The sequence below is a fragment of the Pyrus communis genome, chromosome 3, assembly GCF_041283825.1.
Source record: "Pyrus communis isolate YQ-2024b chromosome 3, ASM4128382v1, whole genome shotgun sequence".
Taxonomy (NCBI): domain Eukaryota; kingdom Viridiplantae; phylum Streptophyta; class Magnoliopsida; order Rosales; family Rosaceae; genus Pyrus; species Pyrus communis.
The window spans coordinates 2,766,071-2,786,578 of NC_142567.1; the positions used below are offsets into that span (position 1 = coordinate 2,766,071).

The window sequence follows — 20,508 nt, forward strand, 5'->3', positions numbered from 1 at the left end:
AAGTAGAAAATTCAACTATTTTACGGCTATAAATTTATACAAATAAAACAGATTCAAAGTTAAATTATTGTTGCAGATAGCGTTATACCGCACTAGCAAAAAAGAATTATACTTATAAATTCGGGTGCGGGTTTGATTCTCACTGATTCCTTTCTCCCTAACAACTAACAAGTTAGCCCACTAATGCTATGTTTGAAAAAAAAAAAAAGAAAAAAAAAAGTGAATTGTTGTTAACAACAAATGATTCATTATAAAGAGACTACATTTTTCTAATTTTTATATAAACTTTTTGAACAGAACTCTAATGATTACTAACCTTCCTCTTTGCGGAAAAAAAAAGAAGAAGAGGAGAGAACTATATACTCATCATCATGTGAAACCTCATCTCAAAAGATTTTCTTTAATTTATACAATGTGATTAGAAAAGTTTTAATTGAAAAAAGAAACCTCATAATTTGTAGTGTTTTTTGGTTATATTGAAGGTTTTCAAACTTTAAATCTAGCTTAATATCTTGTAGTTTCATTCATGCATTGGCACATTGATTGTTTTCTTAATTATACGAAAGACAGGGGCATATGTTGCTTACAACTGATTTCAAAAATATTTTTACTCACTACTCTAAAGAGTGATGTTCACCATTATATTAATTACCGTTGAATATGTTTGATTTAATCTATTTACTACACAAATTTTAAAATTTAAAATAATTTAAGTGGTTAGCAAAATTGCACTCGCCAATTCCAACTAATCACACGTTACCATAGCAAAGATGATGATGAATAGAGTCGATAGGGGATCAGAAAAGTTGGTCCATAATTTTCTGCACAATAACTAACGGACATAATCACATGGTGTGTGGGATCCTTTTTCATTCACCATCCATTTAATTATTAACAAGTACTATACATAAGGGATCTAAATCTTTAAACACCACCAAACATGTTTCGGTAAGCAAGACTTGGAAGAAAAAAAAGAAAGTCTTATGTATATGGAAACACTTATCACGTAATATATTATTTTATATATTATAATGTGGTATGCAATATAGTTGATATGATCTACTTATATTAATAAAACAATAAATACGCGTGTTATAACTTGAGTAGAATAGTAACATCACATGATCATGTTTTGGGTAATACCCAAAAATTCTTAAAAATGGATACCAACCCATTATTATTCGTGTGGGAGCCACTTGTTGATCACTTATGCATACGTTTGTCGAAAGAAAATCCTACAAGAAATGTGATAGAGGTAAGAGATGTTATGTAAATACGCGTGTTATAACTTGAGTAAAACAGTAACATCACATGATCATGTTCCGGGTAATACCCAAAAATTCTTAAAAATGGATATCAACCATTATTATTCATGTGGGAGCCACTTGTTGATCACTTATTCATACGTTTGTCGAAAGAAAATCCTACACGACATGTGATAGAGGTAAGAGATGTTATGTGGTCAGTATCAGATACAATTGGACACACCACTTAACCGATCCTTGATTAAACTTAATAACATCGATCAATTACATATGCACATAGTTGCCTAGTTGGTATCAATTATTTGCCTTTAAAATTGAAACGAGAGCCTCAAACTTCACATCACCAAAGCAAAAGAATCCAAAGAAGTCAACATTGTTCTAATAATATTGTCCAAGAATGTATCTTTTCAAGTAAGCAACTGGGACAGGCCCAGCTGACCACCCTTAATTATTTACATTATATTGTTATTGTTTTGGTGATCCGTCAGCCAAATATATGTTCTGCCGTACTTGTTTGCCTCATATTCAATGCATGCATGATATCTCGCATTTTCGCTTGGTTTGCAAGCAAAGCTGGGGATTTTAAGACTGACAATGAGATATTTGTTTAATGGTGAAACTGTGAAGTGGTCCATTGTTAACATGGATGTTTCATCATTACATAATCCTCTCTCTCTCTCTCTCTAATTAAAATTAAGTAGTCCACCTGTATACATGTTACGCAACATGCTGGTAGATTGTCAATATAACTGATATTTCAAACAAAATTGAGTTCATTTGATCAGTGGTTACATAACATTTCGATTTTAATATACTATATACATACTACGTAGTATTACCAAGTTGTCGTCAATTTGAACCACATATTCAAATACAAACTTATATGATTAATAATTTATATCGCTAGTCTGACAAACATTGATGTGTGTGCACATATATATATATATGTATATATATATATATATATATATATATGTCAATATTGATATCGACATTAACATATGGTTTGACAAGATGACATTTTTCTATTTGTTCATGCACACATGATTGGCCAGTCCATAATAAAAGGTCCCCCTCGTGGTCATATGCCTATATAAAGTCCTACCTCTCTTGAAGGGAATCATATACCAAATACACAAATAGTTAAGGGCAATATCTCACTTCTTGAGCCTGGCTTTCCTTAAAACTCTTTATTTTCTTCAATTGTTTTCTCTCCTTCAAGAAAATAAAAACTTCTTCTGCAAAATGGATTCTTCCACCACACTGATCAGAAACTATGCAAGCATGAATGACAACGACGCTTATGCTTTCAAAGTTCACGAAGGCATGGAAACAAATGGTGCCATTCTCATGTCGTTGCTAGAAGAATTGCAGGAGGAAGATCGAGACGAGGAGAGATTAAACAGTGTGATCCAGTCCCTAGAGGCAGAAATAATCAAACCAACAATAATGGGCAGCGATGGTTCGAGTAATACAGACTCTGAATTCATCACTATCAAAGATTTGGAAGATAGTAACTTGTGGAACATCGTAGGAGGCTTGGACGGTCAGGATTGCGATCAGTTGGGATGGTTTGAAATGGATCAGGTGGCTTGCTCACCAAGTAATGACATGAATTGGTATGTGGATTCTTGTGAGTATGATCAGATGGATAATTGTCCGATTGATCATTGTGAATGGGTTGGTGATTATTCTCACGTTTATTGTAATGGTGTTGGCATAGAAGAGGAGCATGTGTACAGCTCTATATGGCAGGAAACAGCATATGATTCAATCATGTACGACTAGGCCAAAGAGATTTTTGCCCGTCCGTATATTTTAATTTGAAAGCCTTGGAGATTTTTCGATTCAGATATATAATGTATGCATCTGCAGCCATAATCGAATTTCCTTGAGATCTAAGAAGCAAAGAGATTTATTCTAGCAAAAAACGCTTATGAACAAAAGTGCTTCTAAAGTAGCCCCAAATTAATAACAAAAGTTGAATGCAAAGTAGATTTATGATATATCTTCTAACAACAAACAGGATGGTTTTACATGTTTGAAAACATAATTCTTCTGAACTCAGGCAACTGAACTTCAAAATTCAAATCTCTGGAAAACCAAAGGTTGCATCTTGAAAAATTCAACTTGACAAATCATCGAAGCCCTTTGGAACATCAGAATCCTCCTTGTACAACTCGTTCTCTAAATGTAGCGTGTACGGCATTTTCTATGTTCGCAGATTCATTTGACAACTCTGTTAGAGCACAAAAAATCCTTCGTGGGTAAAGTAAGATCAAAATGAAATTACAGGAGCGTAGATAAAAATAAATCCTTTATTTTTAGAGAAGGAGATTAAATATATATGAGACAGTAGAGAGATTAAAAAGGGGTGGAGGGAGATGTGAAAGAACACGAATAAAAACTAAAAACAAAATACGCGCACGCGTCAACTAAAACAACGAGAAAAACTTACATGCAACTAAACAAAGGTAAATAAGCTTAAAGAGATTCCATCATTACATGGAACAGAGACTGCAAAATAGGTTCAATCCACCATCAAACAACAATCATGCTATGATACTTTTACGAGTTTGAAAAAAATCCTTGTAATCCAAAAAATTGAACTTCAAAGCTCAAACTATTGTACAACTACATCTTGATGAATTCAACTTGACAAGTCACCGAACCCCTTTGAAACATTAAGAATTCCTTGTATAGCTCTTTCTCTGTAATATGCACAAGACTTGTATATATCGTCATTTTCTTCAAAATCTTAGCGTTCTCTAACAAATACTTTGACACTTCCCTCTCAATCTCTCGTCCCTTGAATCCTCTTATGGTGATAGTCTTGAGGTGCGATCGAAGATAAACAAGCAAAAACTTCGGTGGATTCCACCGAAGCCTTGAATAATCTCGTTGACATATGGTTCTCTGACAATAATTTACAAAAATGAATGAGATTAAGAATCCTTAAGAGGGCATGTTGATACCATGCGGCACAATATGCATCCCCCAAATCTTACTTACATCTTCTACGATAAGATCCTCCAGATTGGGCGTCTTACGGAGTAACATTACAAGCATTTCCCAATAACAGCTATCATAAAGAACCACCTTCAGTTGGCTCAAATTACGAAAAACAGGGAGATACCATTCCTACATGAAAGATACAAGTATTAAAGCACTCAATCAGAAATTAAGGATTCTCTTATCCATAACAAGCAATTTGAAATCAATCGTATTGACGAAAGGAAGGAACTGTTCCATCACTATCTTTAAGCTTACAACAAAGGATAAAAAGGAAACACGTGTAAACGGGAGAATGAGGGTACGCAGAGGATGTTCTTGTACAGTTAACATTTTATAAAAACAAAGGATGACCTAGTGTTCGTTACTCCTGGACCCCAACATTATCAATAAATCCAAGGTTGAATTGAAGAGGAATGGTACACTATATGCAGGACTTGCCCCTCTTACCTTCCTCCTCTACCGCTTTCTTCATCCAATACAATTATCTACCAAACAAGAAATGTAAAGGAACAAGAGTTAGGGTAAACTTACCTTCAAACGTTCAGCTGAAAGAGACAGATATTTCACATTTGATATTGCTTCCAGTAGTGCAACTATACGGCAGGGAACTTCTTTGAGAACAATATTAGCTTTTACTAGGGATTTTGAATGCTCCAGAGAATAATTTGACGAAAGATCGTGCTTGAAATCAATGTTTTCAAGCTTTGGGCCATTGATAAAAAGATTGTAATCATGATACTGACGATCAACGGACAGATTTATACTTAATGTATTCAGTGTAGGCACAGAAATATGGATATCTGAAACTACGTCACATCTTAGAATTCCATCTATATTCAAGTTTTCCAGGATAGGGCAGCAAGAAATAAGCTTTTCAATTGAGTCCGTATCAGGATAATGAACTGTGACATAGAGGAACTTGAGGCTTGGGAAACACCCCGCTGTAGGAGGAGCATAGGTAATGCAGTTTGAGCTCAACTTCAAAACCGTTAGTGTTGTGCACGTGAAAAGGCTCTGAGGTAACTCAAATTCCCGGTATTGATTATAATGAGATTGACAAAGCTCAAAATCAAGTTCAACGACATTACGCCTTACGGCAGTGCAAAGCCAACCATCAACATGAGACAAATCATCAGTATAGGTAACTGAAAGACGGAATTTTTTTATGTCTGATGAGTCGCGGAAGTAAAGTACACGATCAACAAATCTGGTAAAAAGGTTAGAGCCATATGGACCTGCCTGAAAGGAAGGAAAATCTTTTCTGTCGTTGAAGTAGAGATTGGGAACAGAAGTCCATAAGTTCTTCCACCTTCTAGACAAAATGGTGGTCCTCACAGCATATTTTGTAGGAAGGAACGAAAGTATGTGACATAGAAGTGCATCTGGTAGCGCATTGATCCTGTCTTTAACTTTTGCTCGACGCTTCAACACCAAGCTCATTTTTACCTTAAATATTTCAACAAAACATGGTTAAATTGCAACAATAACACCAAAATTAATCATTTTTGTTTTTACTTACAAGCGTAACCAGAGGAAAAGAGCAATACATATGTACACACACACACACACACACACACACACACACATTACGCTCTGTTTGATCGCTTAGAAACTAAGGTAAGAAAAATGTATGAAATTTAACAGCATTAAGATATTTCAATTCAAGGATTTCCAATTGAATGCAAAAGCAATAAACTTTCAATCTATCAATAAACAACTAAAAATTCTAATTTCTAGTGAAACAGAAATAAATCATAAAGATTATACATTTATTTTGCAGGGGCACACGATACAAAAGGGTAAGACTTTAATTTTCTAATCTTTTCCTCTGTTTTGATTTTTCTCAGTTTTCTCGGTAACCAAACAGATGGTAAGGAAAGGAGCTGACAACAAATATTGAAGAAAAATACCTGAGGAAAAAGCTACGGAGAACGGAGGGAAATGAGAACCACAGGAGCGTCGGAAGCGGCGACGTTTTTATCACCTCCGCAACTGTGAAGTGGGAACCTTCCCGGCTTTGATCATTTCTGAGAACTTGACTCGTATTTTTGTACAATTTATTTATTTTTTATTTTTTAAGTTTTTGCTTTGGCTGGGCCTTAGGATGACTTGGGTAAGCCCAACTAATTTGAATCCAATGATAACTAAAAAAATATTACTAGAACATTGATAAATTAAGAAGATGAAGGAAAACTAGCATATTCCTGATCTACATTAAAAAATGTAAGGAAAAGTTTAATAGTTGAACAAGCATGAGTAAGGCAGTTTTTAACCCAAACATCAAAAGTAAGTGAAATTGGTCGAAATGATCATTTTTAAATTCAAATTTCTGATATGTGATCCATTATCTTAGTAGATAAGGCGTTGTTTTTGAATTCGTCTCTCTCTGGCGACTTGCGAGTTGGAACCACCATCACCTTCAACTCCTCCCAAACCTTCCAATCGCAACCACCTCTTCATCGTCGTCAAGATTATCGAACACCACCATCGCCTATGGAGACGAGGGCCATCGAGTGTCTGAGTCGGAATTGGTGATGGTTGCTGTTGAGTGAATCGAGTCATGAGTGAATGGGACAAGAGTTTCTGAGTGAGAAAAAAAATTAAATCCAACGGTGTAGTGGAAGTGAGATTAATCATTAAATCCAATCCAATTATCCAATGCTAAATGCTAGATGCATGTTTCTCCTATTTTTGGACCCGCCTTGCCCCGTCAATTCTTGCACCCGTCCTGTCCCGTCCCGTCATGCTTCTTCTTCAAAATATTTAGACCCGCCCTGTACCCGCCTAAAACTGCTTGAACCCACCGTCATGTTTCTTCTTCAAAATATTTAGACCCGCCCTGTACCCACCTCAAACTGCTTGAACCCACTCGACCTGTGGGTTCAGGACTCATTTGCCTACCCCTTAGATTTTGATGATGTAAAATGGTTGTTCTCTTTGACTTTTTGTTATTTTTGGGATGCTTTTTGTTATTAGTTTGCCCAATTAATTAAAATAAATCCTTATTGTAACTTAAATTTTTAAGTACTACGGTGTAGTGATATTCCTCTTCACTTGTAAGTGAGAAGTCTTAGGTTCGATTTGCACTATATGTCACATCCCGACCCGGGCGGGACCACTTCCCGAGCCCGTTCCACCACCGTAGCACGATATTGTCCGCTTTAGGCCCCGACCACGCCCTCACGGTTTTGTTTTTGGGAACACACGAGCAACTTCCCAGTGGGTCACCCATCATGGGATTGCTCTAGCCCCCTTCTCGCTTAACTTCGGAGTTCCCGTGGAACCCGAAGCCAGTGAGCTCCCAAAAGGCCTCATGCTAGGTAGGGATGGGAATATACATTTAAGGATCACTCCCCTGGGCGATGTGTCACAATCCACCCCCCTTAGGGGCCCGACGTCCTCGTCGGCACACACGCGACCAGGGTTAGGCTCTGATACCAAATTGTCACATCCCGGCCCGGGCGGGACCACTTCCCGGGCCCGTTCCACCACCGTAGCACGATATTGTCCGCTTTGGGCCCCGGCCACTCCCTCACGGTTTTGTTTTTGGGAACACACGAGCAACTTCCCAGTGGGTCACCCATCATGGGATTGCTCTAGCCCCCTTCTCGCTTAACTTCGGAGTTCCCGTGGAACCCGAAGCCAGTGAGCTCCCAAAAGGCCTCATGCTAGGTAGGGATGAGAATATACATTTAAGGATCACTCCCCTGGGCGATGTGGGATGTCACACTATAGGCGAAGTCGAACCACATTATTGTTAGCCTATTGTCAGGCAAAGCCCACCCTTTTCCCGATAGAGTAGATAATATCACTTGTTAAGAAAATACATTAAGATTAGAAAGAAAACGAGAAATAAAACATCAAACTATAATTAATAAATGAGGTGACTAAATGTATCAAGGGACGAAAATTAGATATTGATCTTACACAAGGTTATACTCCAAGGATTAAAATGAAGTTTTCTAATAAATACTAGCATATGCCCCACACTTTGTGTCTGAAAATAATTTTTATTTTTATTGTAAAATGGGAAGGAGAAAGGAGAAAAAAAGAATGTGGATTAGAGAGAGAATTTTTCTTTTTTGTATTTTATTTTTCAAAATTAGAGAATGTTAGGATCATCCTTGGGTGAGGGTTTGAAAAAAACTATAAAATTTAGTTTGTGTAAATTTATTTTACTGCCCTTGATTTTGTTTTGTGAGAGAAGACAAAATTATCTTTTTACTATATTTTGATTAACACAAAGAGGGTTTTATTAATGTAGTTTAAATATCTATAAAATATGTATGTATGGTTGGGCAATTTAAACCATTATTGTATATTGACGGTTACTTTTTGATACTGGAATTATTTCCCATTTAGCTAGCGGTTGATGATAAAGATAAAACACTCTCTTAATTCCTATTAAAAAGGCCACGTCAGAAATACCATGTAATTTTAACTAGCTTGACACACAAGAAACCCTAGCCCATTGTTACCTATATAAATACATGCCGCTAGCTAGTGATCACCCTATTCAGTATCATTACTTGCTAATCGCCTCCGTATTTCTCTTACTTCTCAAATCCTTGCTGTTAGAAAGTTATTATGGCTGGTTACTACCAAGTTCCAGTAGGGTACAGGTTCATGCCTCGAGACGACGAACTACTTCTTGACTACCTTCGTCCCAAACTTGACGGACAGGACTATCCCAAAGGCATTGTTCATGACTGTGATCTCTACGGTCTTGAAGAACCATCGGACATATGGAGACGTCTTAACCGTGCATCACATGAGGGTCATGAATGTACAGATGATAAAGATATCTACGTCTTCACCACACTCAACTTGAAGGCTCCCAATGGCTCGCGTTTTTGCCGAACAGTTGGCACCACCGGCGGCACTTGGAAAGGCGAAGACGCCAGCAAGAAAATCTACGCTTCTGGGATTAAACATGCTATTGGGTTCAGAAAAAGATTTACGTACAGGAACAAAGGATCCCCACAGAATGACCATTGGATTATGCATGAGTTCCATCTTGATCCATCTTTACTACGAAACAAACATCATCAAGTAAGTACACTTTTCTTTCTTTTAAATTGTTTTTAAGTTTTCTGCCTAATTATTCGGAAAATCACTATATAAAATTAGCCTCTAGAAAAAAAGTTAAGAAGAACGGATCAAAGGCTTATAAAATATATTCACGCTTATACATATATTAATATTGGCAGGCAAGGAAGTATATTGGCATGGGAACAATCTTATAAGGACTTAATTATTTGCGATTTCCTTTTTCTTTTTCTAAATTTTCTAGTTGACATTGAAACTTTGCTCACTAATAAAAAATATTGCTCTCTTTTCTACAGTCGTTAGAGAAAGCAACACATTATATATATATATATATATATATATATATATATGCATGTATGTATGTATGTATGTAGGTATATGCATGTAGACCTTTTTATTTATTTTAGTAAGGATTGGAATTTATATTAACAAAAGCAAATGCGATTCTCAAATGCAGGAGAAGAATATTGTTCTTTGTATTCTTAGAAGAAAGGATGATATATCAAAGAAAAGGAAGCTGGAGGAACGAGATAACTATGAAGAAAACGCAGCTAATCACTTTCAACCTCAGGTGCTTAATGCTATAAATGTTGGAGATTACAATAATGCCCCTATCTATATGGAGCAAATCGCATTTGATCACTCTCAACCTTTGACACTTACTGCTACAACAATTGGAGATTACAATAATGACCCTAGGTATCCAGAAGAGAACGCAGCTAATCACTTTCAACCTCAGGAGTTTGAAGCTGCAACTACCGGAGATTATAGTAATGCACATTGGTATACAAAACATAACGCAGCTGATCACTTTGAACCTCATGATGAGGCACATAATGCTACAAATGAAGCTTTAACTACTGCCCTTAGGCGTATGGAGGAGATCCTTATGAGCGGTTTTTGAGGATGACAAGTTTATATGAGTCGGTATGTCCTGAGAGACTCCAAAGTATAGAAGAAGAAGAAGAAGAAATTGCAACAGCTGTTGGTATTGCTTACACAAAAACAGGATTAATGTCGCTTGTTAGTGTTCACTGGTATTGCCAACCAGTGTAAACAAATGGCTATCCACGAATTGTAAAGTGATCATGTTTTCTTCTTTATAACTGTCATACTGTTGATATTTTCGGCTTATATATTTACCTACTTCCTTAAATTGTATCACGCACCTTGGCACCTTGAAATTGGATTGCTTAATTTGTGTAAGAATATTTCATAAATCAATATACATAGGGAAGTCTTTTTTAAGAAACAGATGAATTCAAGAATGCTCGCTCGTGTAAACCAAATGAGCACAACGCCTCGTTTTATTTACTTGTGTTGTAAGGAAGCTTTCTTTGCATTTGTGGTTTTAAGGGGATTGAGCCTTATTTGCCAATCGCCTGCTTGGCTATCATACTAATAAGTTAATTCAGGACGAATTATCAGGAGAGGATAATTAATTTAATGTGTTGATCACACATTATGACCTTACCTTAAATCAGTCAGGGAGCTTATAACAATAAGCTTGGTTGAATTTGTTTCAAACAAAAGATATTTAACAAGCAGTACATACTATTTAATTTTTCGGAAATTTCATTGGATATATAATAAAACCTTGGCTTTTAGCGTTGAATTGGATTTCCTGAAATAGTTGGCATGCAACTGTGCTCTCATCTTCTAGGCTGAAGTACGTAGGTTAAACCTCTTCCCAATTTGCATGCTCGGAAAGAACTTTAATCAATGAAACTCCGCCTTCTAACCTATATACATGTTAACCAGCCGCAAGTCCGCCTTCTTTAAACAAATGGGTAAAAGGTCAAGTGCTTCAGATAAGGCAGGCAACACACATCCCTGAGAAAAATCTACGGAGAAAATGAGGGACATGAGAACCACAGAAGCGGCGACGTTAGTGGGAACCTTCCAGGCTTCGATCATTTTTGAGAACTTGACTCATATTTTTGTACAATTTTAGCTTCTTTTTTATTATTTAATTTTTTAAAGTTTTTGCTTTGGTTGGGCCTTGGAATGACTTGGGTAAGCCCAACTAATTTGAATCTAATGGTAACTACAAAAATATTACTAGAACATTGAAAAATTAAGAAGACGAAGAAGGAAAGCTAGCACATTCCTCACTTATAATATTCTTCTTCACTTGTAAGTGAGAGGTCTTACGTTTGATTTTCGTTAAATGCGAAGTCGAACCACATTATTGTTAGCCTATTGTGATGCTAAGCCCACCCTATTTCCGATAGAGTAAATAATATCATTTGTTAAGAAAAAAACATTAAAATTAGAAGGAAAAAGAGAAATAAAACATCAAAATATAATTAATAAATGATGTGACTAAATGTATCAAGGGAAGAAAATTAGATATTGATCTTACACAAGGTTATACTCTAAAATTATCTTTTCCAAGGATTAAAATGAAGTTTTCTAATAAATACTAGCATATGCCCCACTCTTTGTGTCTGAAAATAATTTTTATTTTTATTGTAAAATGGGAAGGAGAAAGGAGAAAAAAGGAATGTGGATTAGAGAGAGAAGTTTTCTTTTTGGTATTTTATTTTTCAAAATTAGAGAATGTTAGGATCATCCTTGGGTGAGGGTTTGAAAAAAACTATAAAATTTAGTTTGTGTAAACTTATTTTACTACCCTTGATTTTGTTTTGTGGGAGAAGACAAAATTGTCTTTTTACTATCTTTTGATTAACAAAGAGGGTTTTATTAATGTAGTTTAGATATCGATAAAATATGTATGTATGGTTGGGCAATTTAAACCATGCATGTATATTGACGGTTACTTTTTGATACTGGAATTATTTCCCATTTTGCTAGCGGTTGCCGGTTGATGATAAGGATAAAACACTCTCTTACTTCCTATTAAAAAGGCCACGTCATAAATACTATGTAATTTTAACTAGCTTGACACACAAGAAACCCTAGCCCATTGTTACCTATATAAATACATGCCGCTAGCTAGTGATCACCCTATTCAGTATCATTACTTGCTCATCGCCTCCGTTTTTCTCTTACTTCTCAAATCCTTGCTGTTAGAAAGTTATTATGGCTGGTTACTACCAAGTTCCAGTAGGGTACAGGTTCATGCCTCGAGACGACGAACTACTTCTTGACTACCTTCGTCCCAGACTTGACGGACAGGACTATCCCAAAGGCATTGTTCATGACTGTGATCTCTACGGTCTTGAAGAACCATCGGACATATGGAGACGTCTTAACCGTGCATCACATGAGGGTCATGAATGTACAGATGATAAAGATATCTACGTCTTCACCACACTCAACTTGAAGGCTCCCAATGGCTCGCGTTTTTGCCGAACAGTTGGCACCACCGGCGGCACTTGGAAAGGCGAAGACGCCGGCAAGAAAATCTACGCTTCTGGGATTAAACATGCTATTGGCTTCAGAAAAAGATTTACGTACAGGAACAAAGGATCCCCACAGAATGACCATTGGATTATGCATGAGTTGCATCTTGATCCATCTTTACTACGAAACAAACGTCATCAAGTAAGTACACTTTTCTTTCTTTTAAATTGTTTTTAAGTTTTCTGTCTAATTATTCGGAAAATCACTATATAAAATTAGCCTCTAGAAAAGAAGTTAAGAAGAACGGATCAAAAGCTTATAAAATATATTCACGCTTATACATATATTAATATTGGCAGGCAAGGAAGTATATTGGCATGGGAACAATCTTATAAGGACTTAATTATTTGCGATTTCCTTTTTCTTTTTCTTAATTTTCTAGTTGACATTGAAACTTTGCTCACTAATTAAAAATATTGCTCTCTTTTCTACAGTCGGTAGAGAAAGCAACACATTATATATATATATATATATATATGTATGTATGTATGTATGTATGTATGTATGTATGTATGTATGTATGTATATGCATGTAGACCTTTTTATTTATTTTAGTAAGGATTGGAATTTATATTAACAAAAGCAAACGTGATTCTCAAATGCAGGAGAAGAATATTGTTCTTTGTATTCTTAGAAGAAAGGATGACATATCAAAGAAAAGGAAGATGGAGGAACGAGATAACTATGAAGAAAACGCAGCTAATCACTTTCAACCTCAGGCGCTTAATGCTATAAATGTTGGAGATTACAATAATGCCCCTATCTATATGAAGCAAATCGCATTTGATCACTCTCAACCTCTAGCACTTACTGCTACAACAATTGGAGATTACAGTAATGACCCTAGGTATCCAGAAGAGAACGCAGCTAATCACTTTCAACCTCAGGAGTTTGATGCTGCAACTGCCGGAGATTACAGTAATAGACATTGGTATACAGAACAGAACAGTTGGCACCATCGGTGGCACTTGGAAAGGCGAAGACTCCGGCAAGAAAATCTACGGTCCTGGGATTAAGCATGCTATTGGCTTCAGAAAAAGATTTACATACAGGAACAAAGGATCCCCACAGAATGACCATTGGATTATGCATGAGTTCCATCTTGATCCATCTTTACTACGAAACAAACATCATCAAGTAAGTACACTTTTCTTTCTTTTAAATTGTTTTTAAGTTTTCTGTCTAATTATTCGGAAAATCACTATATAAAATTAGCCTCTAGAAAAAAGTTAAGAAGAATGGATCAAAAGCTTATAAAATATATTCACGCTTATACATATATTAATATTGGCAGGCAAGGAAGTATATTGGCATGGGAACAATCTTATAAGGATTTAATTATTTGCGATTTCTTTTTTCTTTTTGTTAATTTTCTAGTTGACATTGAAACTTTGCTCACTAATAAAAAGTATTGCTCTCTTTTCTACAGTCGTTAGAGAAAGCAACACATTATATATATATATATATATATATATGTATGTATGTATGTATGTATATGCATGTAGACCTTTTTATTTATTTTAGTAAGGATTGGAATTTATATTAACAAAAGCAAACATGATTCTCAAATGCAGGAGAAGAATATTGTTCTTTGCATTCTTAGAAGAAAGGATGACATATCAAAGAAAAGGAAGCTGGAGGAACGAGATAACTATGAAGAAAACACAGCTAATCACTTTCAACCTCAGGCGCTTAATGCTATAAATGTTGGAGATTACAATAATGCCCCTATCAATATGGAGCAAATCGCATTTGATCACTCTCAACCTCTAGCACTTACTGCTACAACAATTGGAGATTACAGTAATGACCCTAGGTATCTAGAAGAGAACGCAGCTAATCACTTTCAACCTCAGGAGTTTGAAGCTGTAACTACCGGAGATTATAGTAATGCACATTGGTATACAGAACAGAACGCAGCTGATCACTTTGAACCTCATGATGAGGCGCGTAATGCCACAAATGAAGATTTAACTACTGCCCTTAGGCGTATGGAGGAGATCCTTATGAGCGGTTTTCAAGGATGACAAGTTATATGAGTAGGTATGTCCTGAGATACTCCAAATTATAGAAGAAGAAGAAGAAGAAATTGCATCAGCTGTTGGTATTGCTTACACAAATAGAGGATTAATGTAAAATGCTTGTTAGTGTTCACTGGTTTTGCCAACCAGAGTAAATCAATGGCTAACCACGAATTGTAAAGTGATCATGTTTTCTTCTTTACAACTGTCATATTGTTGATATTTTCGGTTTATATATTTACCTTCTTCCTTGAATTTTATCACGCACCTTGAAATTTAATGTGTTGATCACACATTATGACTTACCTTAAATTAGTCAGGGAGCTTATAACAATAAGCTTGGTTGAATTTGTTTCAAACAGAAGATATTTAACAAGCAGTACGTACTATTTAATTTCTTGGAAATTTTATCGGTTGTATAATAAAACCTTTGCTTTTAGCGTTGAATTGGATTTCCTGAAATAGTTGGCATGCAACTGTACTCTCATCTTCTAGGCTGAAGTAGCCAGGTTAAACCTCTTCCCAATTTGCATGCTCGGAAAGAACTTTAATCAAGCCTTCTAACCTATATAACCCGCCGCAAGTCCGCCTTCTTTAAACAAATGGGTAAAAGGTCAAGTGCTTCAGATAAGGCAACACACATCCCTGGATCGGAGCCTACCCTACCCTCGGGTGGAAGCAATGAAGTTCTCTGCAGGAGAGAACAAGCGCTTGCACATGGTTTCAATTCAATTTTTCTAGAAAAGATCTCAATCTATATTCCTCTCCCCTTGAGATTTTTTTAGTAGTGATATATTATGGTTTTAGATAAATGAATGTTGCTAACTTGCCATATATAAGCGCTAACTAGTTAGTAACTTAATGTAACTTTAACTACTCAGCTAATCGCTTTCAACTTCAGGCACTTAATTCATGCTATAACCAGGGGGATTACAATACATGGAGAAAAACAAACTTCCAACCTCAGGCGTTTAATACTACAAATGGAGATTTCACTAATAACTAGTTTATTGTCTTATCGACACAATGAATTGTACTCTTTAACCATATTACATCCTTTGGAGTTCTACCTGACCAAAACCTACATCATTTGAAGTCTCCATTTGATTATACAACTGAAAACAAGCAGTAGCAAACATAGAAAGTTTCTGGTTTTGACAAAGTTGATGTTTTTAGAAGTTTGAAACCAGAATTGTACATAAACCAAGAACTGTACTTTGAACCCTTTTTGCAACGGATGAGGATCCTCTCCGGATCCTCTTTGTGGGGATCCTAGGGGTCCTCATATCATGACCGTTCATCGTACATCGTGCGGTCAGTTTTCGTTAGGTACTATTTGTGTTTAATTTTAAATAAATAAATTCAAAATGATCTATGACCTCATGATGTAGGATAAACGGTTAGGATGTGAGGATCCCTAGGGTTCCCACAACTTGGATCCGGATGGGATCCATCTCCCTTGCAAACGTAGAGAATTCTTGGCAACTTCTTATCTATGTACGGTTGATCTGCAGATATTGTCATCTTACTCAAAACTATACCTTGAATCCCCGTATGGAGATAGTCTTGAGGTTGAACAAACAGATAGGCACAAATTCTGGCGGATTCCACTCGTGCTCTGGCAACCTCTAATCAGTGCTCTAGCAACCTTACATCTTCTAAGATAAGATATTCCAGATTCCGTTATCTTGAGCAGTGAGCACCGCTGGTAACAAATCCCAGTAATAGCAATCATGTGAAACCCGGTCCACTGGGCGGTAGAGTTTATAGCGACAGCTCTTCGTAGTTCGTATGCACTATTTAAAAGGTCTGGAGTGTATGGAAAGCATTGTTCAATATTTAACGGCTGTAGGCTAAGAATACAAGGAAATTTAGCTAGGGAATAAGAGCCACTCTTCGGGCACTCTTATTTAATTGTGTCCGTTGATTCTCTTTTAAACTACTCAATCTAATAGCTTAAAGAACATGCGAGAAATGACTTACATGAAACGAGATAATAAAATAGCAGTATCTCAAACCAATTATAAGACGGCATGAGATAAACTTGAAATATGTAAAGTCATGTTATAGTCCAGGATGCCACTTTTTCAAAGTGTAGTTAAGTGACCCTCCATATTATGTCCTCTAACCTCAAACAAACCAAAAACCCTGCATGAAGTCTCCACAAATCTCATTATAAGCATTCCACACCTAAACAGTCAATATGCTCGACGAATTTCCTAAGCAGAGGTGTGAGCTGAATACGCTGACCTTTTCGACACTTATGCATGGTTTGTGCGTCAATGGGAAGGTGGATGAGGCTTTCGGGTTGTTGAAGAGGATGGAAAATGAGGGTATCGATCCAGATACCATCATGTTTAATATATTGATAGCAGGTCTTGGAAAGCGAGTGAGATTCGATCAGGGGATTATACTTTCGGGTTGTTGAAGAGGTGTGATCCGAATCCAGGGTCTTATCAGGAGGTTTTATATTGTTTTCTTTAAGGGTGTTGGTCCGAGTTTTGCATCATATAAGGCGTTGATTCATGGGTTATGCAAAGAAAATCTGGTGCAGGAAGTGGATTGGGGTTTGAAGCAGATGATATACGACAAGGTTTTCTTCCGAAGATGGGGATGTGGAGGCAGATTCTCGAAAGCATGTTTGCAGAGAAGAGCAGCCATTGCTGTATATCATGTGAGGAAATTGTAGATAGTTGAATCATACAAAATGGATGATTGTGTGGTGATGTTTCTCACAGATTTGTCCGTCCAAACAATTTTGAGGTCATGTGAATTGAAAAGCACTCTACCTATATTCCTGCCTGCTTGAGACTCGAAATTATGAAATGGAAGAAGCTGAAGATTTTTCATCTGATAAAATAATCTCGGCTCATTGATTCATCATGGACTGTTGGCACTCTGGCATCCCGCTGAAGTTGTGCAGAAAGGAAATACCCAACAAAATGTTTGCTTGATGAAATTATGGAAGTCGAACTTGTTTAATCAACTTATGTAATTTGAATGCCTAAACCCTATACAAATATGTCACCTTTCTCTCTTCCACTCTCTCTGCTTCTCTTTCTCTATGTTTTTTGTGGTTTAGACCCCTGAATGTGCTACAATGTGCTGCTAACCGAAAAGCTTCTCGAGACACAGCCACCGCAGCATCCCACAGTGTGGCTGCAATGTCGGTAATTCTTTATGGGACCACTTGATCAACCTGTTCACGAAGGGATCCTTATGGTGAAAAGGGGCTAGAAATTTTCGTCATCCCCGGACTTTTGAAGCATTAATTGCAATCAAGAACTTATAACTACACAAAACGAACTATATAAAAATTGGTTTCGACCATGAATATCGATGTAATGCACTAGTGTGTGTTCAAAAAATATGTCATACAATTTTCGTTCTTTACAGAAAACAAAAACAAACCAATGTTAACAGATTGACAGGACGAGCATATGTAGGTCTACAGAGTCTGTCAAACAAACAAGCCCCCTCTACCCGGGCACCGCCAAAAGAGAATCCGGTGACAAAAAAAACAGTTCTATAAGACGCCCCCAATGGTACCTGCTATTGTGTCATGTTCTCCTTTCACCTTGATTTCCAACAAAGCATTGGCAACAGAATCAACTCACATAGCGTACCTACGAATACAAAAGAGAACCCCTCCCTGCATATGTAGGAGGCTCAAGTTAAATTCTTGAATGCACACTACAGCATCTGTGCTAAGTATTGCACCTATGCAGCAACTAGAACCACGAGTCTCTAATCTCTTTACTTTCAACTCGTAAACCTGATCAATAGAACATGGTTGAGATGAAGTAAAAAGGTACCTTCACATTGTCTTCAACGACAGTTACGGCAAGATGCAGCCTCCCGGTTTTAATATTCTGAAGAGGCACCCACATGTCATGTCTCTGGCTGTCTCTAAGATCATTAATGTTAATCGAGCAGTCGCTGGATATAGAATAAGAGTTAGTTAGTCCTGCATGTAAGACAGCACTTACAGAACAATTTGATAGGAAGCTAAGGGCATAAAAGGTGTTAAACAACACTCGAAATAAGCTGAAAGCGTACTTCTGTTAACAAATTTGAATAAATATAGGCACAGAAGGAAACATTTGATATTGCCTCCAGTAGTGCAACTACACAGCAGCTGAAAGGAACAAGAGTGAGGGTAAACTTACCTTCAAACGTTCAGCTGAAAGAGACAGATATTTCACATTTGATATTGCTTCCAGTAGTGCAACTACACGGCAGGGAACTTCTTTGAGAACAACATTAGCTTTTACTAGGGATTTTGAATGCTCCAGAGAATAATTTGACGAAAGATCTTGCTTGAAATCAATGTTTTCAAGCTTTGGGCCATTGATAAGAAGATTGTAATCATGATACTGAGGATCAACGGACAGATTTATACTTAATGTCTTCAGTGTAGGCACAGAAATATGGATATCTGAAACTACGTTGCATCTTAGAATTCCATCTATATTCAAGTTTTCCAGGATAGGACAGCAAGTAATAAGCTTTTCAATTGAGTCCGTATCAGGATAATGAACTGTGACATTGAGGAACTTGAGGCTTGGGAAACACCCCGATGTAGGAGGAGCATAGGTAATGCAGTTTGAGCTCAACTTCAAAACCGTTAGTGTTCAGCACGTGAAAAGGCTATGAGGCAACTCAAATTCCCCGTATTGACTATAATGAGACTGACAAAGCTCAAAATCAAGTTCAACGACATTACGCCTTATGGCAGTGCAAAGCCAACCATCAACATGAGACAAATCATCAGTATAGGTAACTGAAAGACGGAATTTTTTTTGTCTCTGATGAGTCGCGGAAGTAAAGTACACGATCAACAAATCTGGTAAAAAGGTTAGAGCCATATGGACCTGCCTGAAAAGAAGGAAAATCTTTTCTGTCGTTGAAGTAGAGATTGGGAACAGAAGTCCATAAGTTCTTCCACCTTCTAGACAAAATGGTGGTCCTCACAGCATATTTTGTAGGAAGGAACTAAAGTTTGTGACATAGAAGTGCATCTGGTAGCGCATTGATCCTATCCTTAACTTTTGCTCGACGCTTCAACACCAAGCTCATTTTTACCTGAAATATTTCAACAAAACGTGGTTAAATTGCAACAATAACACAAAATTAATCATTTTTGTTTTTACTTACAAGCGTAACCAGAGGAAAAGAGCAATACATATGTACACACACACACACACACACACACATTACGCTCTGTTTGATCGCTTAGAAACTAAGGTAAGAAAAATGTATGAAATTTAACTAGCTTGACACACAAGAAACCCTAATTCGTATTAAAAAGATAAAACACTCTCTTAATTCGTATTGAAAAGGCCACGTCATATATACCATGTAATTTTAACTAGCTTGACACACAAGAAACCCTAGCCCATTGTTACCTATATAAATACATGCCGCTAGCTAGTGATCACCCTATTCAGTATCATTACTTGCTCATCGCCTCCGTTTTTCTCTTACTTCTCAAATCCTTGCTGTTAGAAAGTTATTATGGCTGGTTACTACCAAGTTCCAGTAGGGTACAGGTTCATGCCTCGAGACGACGAACTACTTCTTGACTATCTTCGTCCCAGACTTGACGGACAGGACTATTCCAAAGGCATTGTTCATGACTGTGATCTCTACGGTCTTGAAGAACCATCGGACATATGGAGACGTCTTAACCGTGCATCACATGAGGGTCATGAATGTACAGATGATAAAGATATCTACGTCTTCACCACACTCAACTTGAAGGCTCCCAATGGCTCGCGTTTTTGCCG

General features: G+C 36.9%; 1 protein-coding gene and 1 pseudogene across 2 annotated transcripts; both read right to left on the reverse strand.

Annotated features, from left to right (window-relative positions):
• Positions 1 to 3,744: 3,744 nt before the first annotated feature.
• LOC137715931 (FBD-associated F-box protein At4g10400) lies at positions 3,745 to 6,320 on the reverse strand. The gene is made up of 4 exons (XM_068455295.2): positions 6,191 to 6,320; positions 4,812 to 5,726; positions 4,278 to 4,406; positions 3,745 to 4,181 (listed from the first exon to the last, which is right to left on the reverse strand). The coding sequence occupies exons 2-4, from the start codon at positions 5,718 to 5,720 to the stop codon at positions 3,900 to 3,902; spliced, it is 1,320 nt and encodes a 439-aa protein (XP_068311396.2). The 5' UTR covers positions 5,721 to 5,726; positions 6,191 to 6,320; the 3' UTR covers positions 3,745 to 3,899.
• Positions 6,321 to 18,054: 11,734 nt separating this feature from the next.
• On the reverse strand, positions 18,055 to 19,888 carry LOC137714621 (putative FBD-associated F-box protein At3g50710; annotated as a pseudogene). Its single transcript, XR_015960457.1, has 3 exons — positions 18,889 to 19,888; positions 18,535 to 18,658; positions 18,055 to 18,371 (listed from the first exon to the last, which is right to left on the reverse strand). The product of XR_015960457.1 is annotated as a putative FBD-associated F-box protein At3g50710 (transcript).
• Positions 19,889 to 20,508: the final 620 nt, after the last annotated feature.

Excerpts from the sequence above, each read along its gene's own strand:
- LOC137715931 (XM_068455295.2), bottom strand. The coding sequence starts at position 5,720 with ATGAGCTTGGTGTTGAAGCGTCGAGCAAAAGTTAAAGACAGGATCAAT. Across the intron at positions 4,407-4,811 it reads TTTCAGCTGAACGTTTGAAG|GAATGGTATCTCCCTGTTTT; the intron begins GTAAGTTTACCC and ends TCTTTCATGTAG. Across the intron at positions 4,182-4,277 it reads AGGATCTTATCGTAGAAGAT|AGAACCATATGTCAACGAGA; the intron begins GTAAGTAAGATT and ends AATTATTGTCAG.